Raw genomic sequence first — 9,498 nt, 5'->3', positions numbered from 1 at the left:
AATGTTTGAATATGCTTGAGTTCGGCTTAAATTCAATAATTTTCGAGCCAACTCAGTTCGTGTACATCCATAAACTGTATAGACAAAACTTGACTGACAAAATCAAGATCAACGCTAAAGTACACGGATATAATTATAATTATCTTTTGGATATTATTAGGAATGTCAGTGTGTCTTGCATTTAAACTCGTCTCGAATACTTTAAGCGGGTGGGAGTGTCTTGAAGTGAATATAAAGATATATATATATATATATATATATATATATATATATATATTATGTTATATTAATATATCTAACCTTATTTCATAATATTTTCGTGTTTTTGTTGCCAACTTATTATTTTATGGTTTGAATATAATGCAAATAGGTCAGACTTGGTACCAAGTGAAATGGAAGAAGAATAGTCAGTGCCCCAATTTCAGAACGTATTTTACCCTCGATTCTCTTGAGAAGAATCAGTAATTGGGAAGCTTTTCATTAGGGATGTAATCGAGTTGAGTCGAGTCGAACTCTTGAATGTTTGAGCTTAGTTCGTTTATAATCGAGCCGAGCTCGAGATTTATTTAACGAATATATGCATGGCTCACGAGCTTATTCAAATGTTTATCGAGTCTAAACAAACTTAATAAATATGAATTATATATTTAAATTTTCATTAAATTAATTAAAAAATAATTTACATTTAAAGAAAAATATATTATTTTATTAAAATTTTTAAATTTATTATAATAAATAAATTTAATAGATTTTTTTATATATTTCATAAATAATATACAAAATTAATATATCAAATATCAAAATTATTATTTTTTCATCTAAAAGATTATTCATGAATTTACCAACGAACATGTTTACGAGCCCGAATATTGTAAAATTTGAGATTGGTTTATTTATCTTAAAAAACTTCATTAAACGAACTCAAACGAATTTTTATCGAATCGAGTTTCGAATAACTCACGAACGATCTGATTCGCTTACAGATCTGCCTATAATTCTTCTTCTCAATGATTACCAATTTTCCCCCGAAGATTTGAGCTTCTACTGATTCTATTTATCCTGCTCTAGGATCTTGAATACCCAGAATATCCTCATTGATTTTTAATTTGCGCAATCTTTTTTCCTTGATGTTTGAAAGCCTGTGTCATATTTCGGCCAATTTTAAAGAATTTGATGATTCAAGAATTTTCTGCTATAGGGTTTTCACCATTTTTCCTTTTTGTTTGCCATGGGAGATTTATCTAGCTTCCGAAAACGAGGGAGTGATTATTGTCAACATTCACCAGCCTCAGTTGTATCTCCTTTTGACCACTTTCGCATTTCGAAGAAACACAGACTTTCAGGTCCCATGGATCAAAGGGCTTCTGATTTTCACCGGTCCGGAGCTTCAAATTATGTGGTTTCAAGAATTAATCGGTATCCAGATTCTAAAATTGGTTTCTGCAGAGAAGTTCATGCCCCCGTTAGGAGTAGTCGATTTGGGTTTTCGCATAGAATAGATACAGGTGAGACTAGTGTTGGTTCTAAAGGAAGTTCAGCTGAAAAAATGAAAATTCTACTCGGAATATATGAAAGCAGAAAGAACCTTGCCATGGAAAGTTTGAGGTACATTACCGAAGACGAGGCTGCAGTGTCACTTCGGTTAGGGAATGAAAACGAGGCGATTGAGATTGATGGGGACGAGGAGAACAAAGTTGTTGTTTCTGATGATTCGAGTGTTGAGGAAGTAGAGATGGTGAAGAAGAAACTGCACTCCTTGAATTCTTCGGTGGTTACAGATTTAAGTAATGTGCATGCCAAGGTGGATGTTGTGGAGAAGATGATGAACTTAATGCAGCTTGATCACGAATCTGTTGATAATGTTGTTCCAGCTCATAAAACACTGTATGATTCTTCACTCAGGAGAAATGATAAACTGAATAGCTTAGATATGGAAATAGGACTTACTGAAATGCAGTTTCGAAGACTACTGTTATTGGGACCTCTCAAGTATACGAGGAAAAAAATGAGGGTGTGGTTTTCCGTCTTACTTTTTCTTGGAAAATGCCTTTTTTCCACTTGGATTTACTGTTATGTTTGTTATTGAGACACTGTTGTTTCTAATGTTGGGTTTGTTATTCGTCGATAAATAGGATGTGGCAGAAGAATGTTTTGCTCCTCTTAGTGTAGAGGAAGTGGCTGATGTCAAAAGTGCATTGTCGTCGGAATCCAATAGGTATTAGTTCGAAATCTGCAATTGCGTGTATTTTGTGTGTTCTACTTACTAGTCACGCCTTTTTATTCTTGTCCGACTTTAACAGGGGAAAGGTTTTGGTGAGTCACGAGACTTCAAACATTGATATTACAGGGGAAAAATTTCAGTGCTTGAGACCAGGGGGATGGCTCAATGATGAGGTAATTTTATGCAAGCATTTGTGTATGTAGCGAGATTTATGAGTATGTTTATGAAGCGTGATATGATCTTTTGGTATGCAGGTTATTAATTTGTATGTAGAATTACTGAAAGAACGGGAAAAAAGGGAAACACAGAAGTTCTTGAAATGTCATTTCTTTAACAGTTTCTTTTATAAAAAGGTATGCACACCCACCCCATTAAGTTCTTTCATTTTTCAACACACCAGTGCTTTCAAATTATTCTATCATGTGGGGACACATGCCTACGACCTGTTATTATTTTTTAATGTGATCACGTTCATTCTTATCGGTATAATTTTACATTTCTGTATCTGGTTTGTCCCATGTTTTTTCTCAGCTGATTGCTGGAGGGTACAATTTTCAATCAGTTCGAAGATGGACTACGATAAAAAAGCTTGGATATAGCCTCTTAGACTGCGATAAAGTATAGTTCAAAGATGCTATTTTTAAGTTGAATAATACTCTTATTCTAGGCTACTCTTGTCAAAGTTAATCTCGTTCATTTTTTAATTTTGTAGATTTTTGTGCCTATCCACAAAACAAACCATTGGTGTTTAGCAGTTATCAACAAAAAAGATGAAAAGTTTCAGTATCTTGATTCACTCAAAGGGGGTGATAACAAAGTGATAAAAATGCTGGTATGTTTCCTTATTGTTTAGGACGCTTCAAAATTTTATTTATTGATTTTCTTAAATGAATAATGAGTATAGCTGAGATGGATTTCTATCTGGGTTCTAATTTTTTTTTCTCTTCTTTCACTTTTCTTTCCTCATTTCTGATTGGGGTATGTTCATCACCTGTTTTAAGGGAACCGAGAACATAATAACTGTTAGGTAATACTCCAAAACGATATCGATCATGATGATATTATAGTATTAGAATTGCAGAATAAAATAAATACAAGAACACAAAGATTCACGTGGTTCACCCCATATAAGTTATGTCCACGGAACTACCACAAATCTTTATAACAGGAAGAAATATTATAAGTGTTTACAGCAAAACACTCAATATCTCACAATCCCTAACCCAGAGCATAACCGAGAATATATTTTATCTAACTTACACAAGAGTACCTCTACACTCAAGAAAAAACTACTCTTTTTTTATCTTTGCTCTTTATTTTACAATGCTGAAAGCTTTGTTGGGATGATCTGAAATGGTTGCAGGACGTATTTATAGATGCAAATTCTCATAAACAATTGAATGCGCAGCATGTCATTTTTGACTAATCATGCCATCACCACCCACCATTATAAATGCAGGGTGGTGGCAGCTCCTACCACTTGAATACTTGATTCCAATAATGACTTTAACACCTATATTGCATGGATACGTGTACGGGTATTGTATCGAATACGATACGGCGATACGGAAAATTTTGAAAATATATGAAACGATACGGTCAGGATACAATAATTATGAAAAAATATATATATTTGGTATTAAAAATTGTAGAGATATACATATTTATATAAATATATTGTAGAAATATATATACATATTTATGTAAATATATATATATATATATAATGTACAACTTCAAAACAGTAATTTAATTAGAAAAATAAAAAAAATTCCAATTTTTTTTACAGATACGTATCCAAAACGTATCAATCTCCTCCAGATAAATTCCTGCTATTAACATATCATCTACACATAGTAGTAGAATGATATAAGAGTCATCAAGCTTCTTCACATAATATCAGTGATCAGCCTGACACCTCATGAAACCATTTTTTCTCATGAATTTATCAAACTTCATGTACCACTGTCTTGGAGTTTGTTTGAGTTCGTACATGTTCTGTCTGAAGTTTGCACACTATTTTCTCTTTTCCTCGTACTTCAAATCCCCATCGCTGTTTCATATAAATTTCTTCATTTAGGTCATGATCGAGCTTTTCTTGCACTGTAAAAATCCAAATAAAATTTAATATTTTATGCTAGAATAAATCGCAAGTGCACGAGTCAACTAGTTATAATATAGTGTACGGAGTACGGATATCGTCTCACATAGACTGCATCACACCATTGTTATTTTCAAAAATTAATCTTTAGTAAATCGTAGATGAGAATTTGAATTGTAAGTTACCTAATAAATTCAAGGCAAGATGTACTGCAATAAGTAAATAAAGATAGACAATTTAAAATGAATTTTTAAAACCAATTGGAAGCAAAATTTGTTAAGAATCTCGATTCACCTAAACTTTACTAATTCATATAATCGACTTCGAATTTTGTTCAGGCTTTTGACAGGATCCCCTAAAATATTAACATTTTCTCTCAAGATATGCTAAACTAACTCAACACGATGAAATAATTAAATGTCTTTAACAATTTATCAAAGGTGAGTTGCATCCATAATCATCGAATCCCCTTGCCTTCAACCTAGTGGACTATAACTATCAACATATATATGTCTATGCAAATTGTTAATCTACGGATTATGTTACTCATTCCTATTGCAAACAATTCTTTCGATTAATTTACAATTTAATATATTATCAAAGTTAGGTAGGCCTCTATAATCAAGAGAAAAATAATAACACAATCAAGCATACTGCAAAGTCGACTGTTTAATTATATAAAAAAAATGTTTTGGGATAAGATCTCCTTAAATCCCAATAAATAAAAGATTTAACTACTAAACATAATCAAATATTCAAACAATAATTAAAAATAAAGTTTTCAAACTAAAAATATTGTAGTAAATGAAGAATAGAAGACATGTTGCGCGAAAATCTCGAATTTTTCAAGTTTCCTCTACTCCAGTTTCTTTTCCTTGTGTGCGGCGGTGCTCTCTAGCTGATAAAACTCTCCAAAGTTGTGAAAATCTCATTAAAACCGTGTACTAGGACTTTTCCAAGTAGGTGTCATCAAGAAAGTTGGAAAGAAATCAATAGAATTTTTTTCTTTTCTGATCGCTCGCCCCAGCGCGCCCTCTCCGCAAATTCTTCTTTTTCATATTTCTCGCGTGCGCTAGGGCTGCCAGAATTGCTCGCTCCAGCGCTCTTGACTTGTGGACCAGCTCTGTTTTTCTTCTTATGCGCGCTAGGACAGTCAATTTCACCCACCCCAACGCGTCTGGACCGACTTTGGCCTTTGAAATCCAGAAATTCATCTCTAGCTCCAATGCTTGACTTGTCCTTGTACAATACTTGCCCATTGAAGATATAATCTTTGCTCTGAATAATCTTCCGATTTTGGTCATCCCAAAAACGATAACGAAAACGATAACGAAACTCTTTATCTCTATAACCAATAAAGAAACACTTTTTTGATTTATGATCAAGTTGGTTCTGCCAGTTGAATCAATATGAAAATAAGATAAACATCCAAAAACTTTAAAACAGAAATGTTTACTTCTTTGCCGCTCCATACCTTTTCGGGTGTTCTGCTGTCAAACAGTACCGAAGGTCCTCTGTTGATCAGATATGTTATGTTGACAGCATCAACCCAGAATGATTTTGGTAATCCAGAATGTAATCTCATAATCCTATCACGTTCATTCAGGTTCATGTTCATCTTTTCAGCTACACCATTTTGTTGAGGTGTACCAGGAATGATTTTCTCTATCTTGATCTCGTTTTGTGTACAATATTTTTGAACTCGTCATCTTCGTATTCACTACCATTATTAGATCGTAAGCACTTCATCTTCAAGTTGGTTTCAGTTTCAACCATGGCTTTCCATCTTTTAAAGGTCTCATAAACATCGGATTTATTTTTCAGGAAAAAAACCCAATATTTCCTGCTTAAATCGTCGATAAATGTGACATAATATCTTGATCCTCCAAAGGATTTCACGGGATGGTCATACATCTGTATGAACCAGCTCCAACTTTCCTGCTTTCGGTTCTCTACCGCCTTTTGAGAAGCTAATATTTTTTTTCTTTTCAAATATACAACTTTCACATAGCTTGTGTTCAACGGTCTTTAATTCCGGTAGCTTCTCTTTTGATACAAGCATCTTCATTCTCTTCTCTCACATGCCTAAGCCTACGATGCCATAGACTTGAATTAGCTCCAGCATCCATGGCTGCCAATGTATCTCTGCAACTGAAAGTCATATAAAGTGTTCTATTTTTCTTTCCTCGAGCAACAATCTTGAATTTGTTCACTTTCCAGGAATAGGCATCGTCACCAAAGGTGACATTATGGCATTCGTCATCGAACTTGTCCCACTGAGATCAAATTGTGTGTCAATGTCAATTTCGGTATATGCCTAACTTTGTTAATTTTCCAAACAAATTCATTTGACATCATCCGGACATCACCCATGCCAACTATTTCCAAAGGTTTTCCATCAACCAAGAAAACTTTTCCGTAATTGCTGGTGATGTAATTAATACATCACGATTACCAATTGTATGAAACGAAGCTACTGAGTCCGTAACACAATAATTAATCGGGCTTTCCATGGATAGTAATAGAACATCATGTACCTCATCAGTAATAGCATTTGAATTATTCTTTGTTGATTTGCAATTTTTTTTAAGTGACCAGTCTCACCACTGGAGCACTGCTCTAGCACGTAAAATTCTTTTCAAAGTTGCTTTTGTCTTTTCCATTTCTTGACTTGGATCTACCGCGTCATCGGTTAAAACTCTTTTCGCCACTCGTCCCCCATTCATCTGTTTTTGAGATTTAAAGCAGATCTCGATGATGTTCCTTCACCCGAATCCATCCTGTGAACTTTTTCAGTAAGAATTTGATCTTTGATATCAATGAATTATAGTTTTCTTTTTCCAACAGAGTTGCTAACCACTTCCCGCTTTGGTTCCCAAACATTTGGTAAAGACGCGAAAATATCAAGTGCACGAATCTCATCATCAAAATTAATTTCAACCGGTGTTAACTGAGAAACAATCGTGTTCAACTCATTGATTGTTTGGACACCGAAGCATCTTCTCCCATTTTCAAGTTGAATAATTTTGCATGAGATGTACTTTTTTGTTTGTTGATGGTTTCTCATACATGTCCGATAAAATGGACTTCATCTCTTTTGTGGTTTGTACTTCCGCCATGTTACGTGCCACATTCTTCGTCAGGCTCGATCCTATTTACACCTAAGACATGTCAGTCAAGGAGCTCCATCATCATTCTCTATGTTTTCTGGCTTTTTTCCTAATAGAAGTTGGTGCAACTTCTTGCTATACATATAATCTCTAATCTGTAACCGCTAGAACGTGAAATATTTACCATCGAACTTGTTGATTCCAAATCCCGATCCACCATCTCTGGCCATCGCTTCTCTAGCCTTAACAAAAAAAATTTGATGTGGAAGATCAGATAGAGCTGCAACTACGGAGCATACTCAGAATTCTAAGAAATTTTACAACAAAGTTCTGATATCAGTTGGTGGGTAAATACATTGAAACGATGGCGATCATGGTGATAATAAATTACGGAATAAAATAATCAATAAGAGCACAAAGAGTTACGTGGTTCACCCAATATTGGTTACTTCAACGGAGCTACTTTAAATCTTTATAACAAGAAGAAATATTACAAATATTTACAACAAAACACTCAATATCTCATAATTCCTATAACCGATGCTATATTTTCTCTAACTCACACAAGAGCTTTATTTTGCAATGCTGAAAAGTTTGCTGGGATGATCTGAAATGGTCGAAGGACGTATCTATTTATAGATGCAAATTCTCAGAAACAATTGAATGCACAACTTGTAATTTTTGACAAATCATGCGGCCACCACCAACCATCATAAATGCAGGATGATGGCAGCTCAAAACGCACAGGCAAAATTGTCCTTGAAGATAATAATTGGGATCTAAACACCGTTTCTAGCTGTAGGTTTCCGTTCAGCTCATCTCTTAGACAATTGGTATGGTGTATCTCCTAGCTGTACATTGTGTTCTATGTTTATTTATGCACGATGCAGAGGAACAATATCCGATCCATCAATTCTTGCCATTTTTGTTTTGCAATCTGGATTTCGTCTTGTTTTCCTGTTTATCCCGTCGCATTTATTTTCAAGTGCAGGCCAGATACTACGTTGATGAGGTGAAGGACAAGAGTGGCGAAGACATTGATGTTAGTTCATGGGAAGAAGAATTTGTCGAGGACCTACCAGAGCAGGAGAACGGGTAGGAGCTGGAACTTTTCCAGAAACTCTTCTCTCCTTTAACAGCAAGAAATTTAAATTCTCTCTCCTGGAAACATGCAGTTGAAATAATTTGAATAATCTTACTTCTTGGAACATGATATTTTTCAAAGAGATCCTTCCCATTCACGACGATACTCTTCCACCCTGAAAATGAAAATCATTTTCTAACGTGATGGGCTGCCATTGGGAAAAACCAATCCCTCCAAGAAAATAGATTTTTCTTTGAATTCAATTTTCTTATGTTTGGTAAGTTTCTACAGGTATGACTGTGGCATGTTCATGCTCAAATATGTTGACTTCTATAGCAGAGATATAGGACTGTGCTTTAGCCAGGTAAGCAAGTTCTTATGCATCACAATTTCCCGTTTGATGCAACCTAGTAGTATATTGTATTGTTCTTCTGTAGGAAAACATGCCATATTTTAGGCTAAGAACAGCTAAAGAAATTTTGAGGTTGAGAGCGGACTGACGAAGACTGAGCTTTTAGCTGTGAAAATTTATGTGAAGAAATACATTGAGCTTCTAGCTCGTGCATTTTTTCGAGGGATGTGCATGCAGCATCTGCGCTTTTGTGCTCGTATTCAAGTCCAAGTTTTTATTTTTTTGAGGGATGTCCATACAGCAGCTGTGCTTTCGCACTCGTATTCAAGTTTAAAGCATTGGAACATGCTAGAAAGTGTTCTATATGCTCCACCTAAAGGCATTGATTCATTATAATCGAATGGTGTTGCGGTAGTTCGTGGGGGTTTTCATTAATTTTCCATGCAAGTTATCCATCAAATGCCACAGAGTGGAACTTGTTCTGTAATTAGGACCTCTTTGTTCTATTGTTTGAGTATGACACGGGGAAAGTGGGACAAAATCTTCAAAGAGCAATGGACATACAATAATAATATATATTACAACAAGAAAAGGAAGGCCAAGAATGATGCCCGCCGCTAGGCTCCCACC

The 9,498-nt window shown here is 34.9% G+C and overlaps 1 protein-coding gene across 2 annotated transcripts; it reads left to right on the top strand.

The window, feature by feature from the left end:
* Positions 1-984: 984 nt before the first annotated feature.
* On the top strand, positions 985-9,417 carry LOC140833135 (ubiquitin-like-specific protease ESD4). 2 transcript variants are annotated; one of them, XM_073197581.1, is made up of 9 exons: positions 985-2,011; positions 2,133-2,215; positions 2,301-2,394; positions 2,476-2,574; positions 2,753-2,839; positions 2,934-3,053; positions 8,424-8,527; positions 8,808-8,880; positions 8,954-9,417. In XM_073197581.1, exons 1-9 carry the CDS (start codon positions 1,229-1,231, stop codon positions 9,014-9,016), a joined length of 1,506 nt encoding a protein of 501 aa, XP_073053682.1. In that variant the 5' UTR covers positions 985-1,228; the 3' UTR covers positions 9,017-9,417. The 2 variants fall into 2 exon arrangements, with proteins under 2 accessions (XP_073053682.1, XP_073053681.1); XM_073197580.1 differs by having other exon boundaries at positions 8,808-9,417.
* Positions 9,418-9,498: the final 81 nt, after the last annotated feature.

This window comes from Primulina eburnea, chromosome 5 (assembly GCF_022965805.1).
Source record: "Primulina eburnea isolate SZY01 chromosome 5, ASM2296580v1, whole genome shotgun sequence".
NCBI lineage: Eukaryota > Viridiplantae > Streptophyta > Magnoliopsida > Lamiales > Gesneriaceae > Primulina > Primulina eburnea.
Note: the sequence above shows the minus strand (reverse complement) of the source record. Positions and strands in the feature narration are given on the sequence as shown.

Coding starts and splice junctions, on each gene's coding strand:
- LOC140833135 (XM_073197580.1), top strand. CDS start 1,229: ATGGGAGATTTATCTAGCTTCCGAAAACGAGGGAGTGATTATTGTCAA. Junction 2,395..2,475: donor GGGGATGGCTCAATGATGAG/GTAATTTTATGC, acceptor TTTGGTATGCAG/GTTATTAATTTGTATGTAGA. Junction 8,528..8,807: donor CTACCAGAGCAGGAGAACGG/GTAGGAGCTGGA, acceptor AAGTTTCTACAG/GTATGACTGTGGCATGTTCA.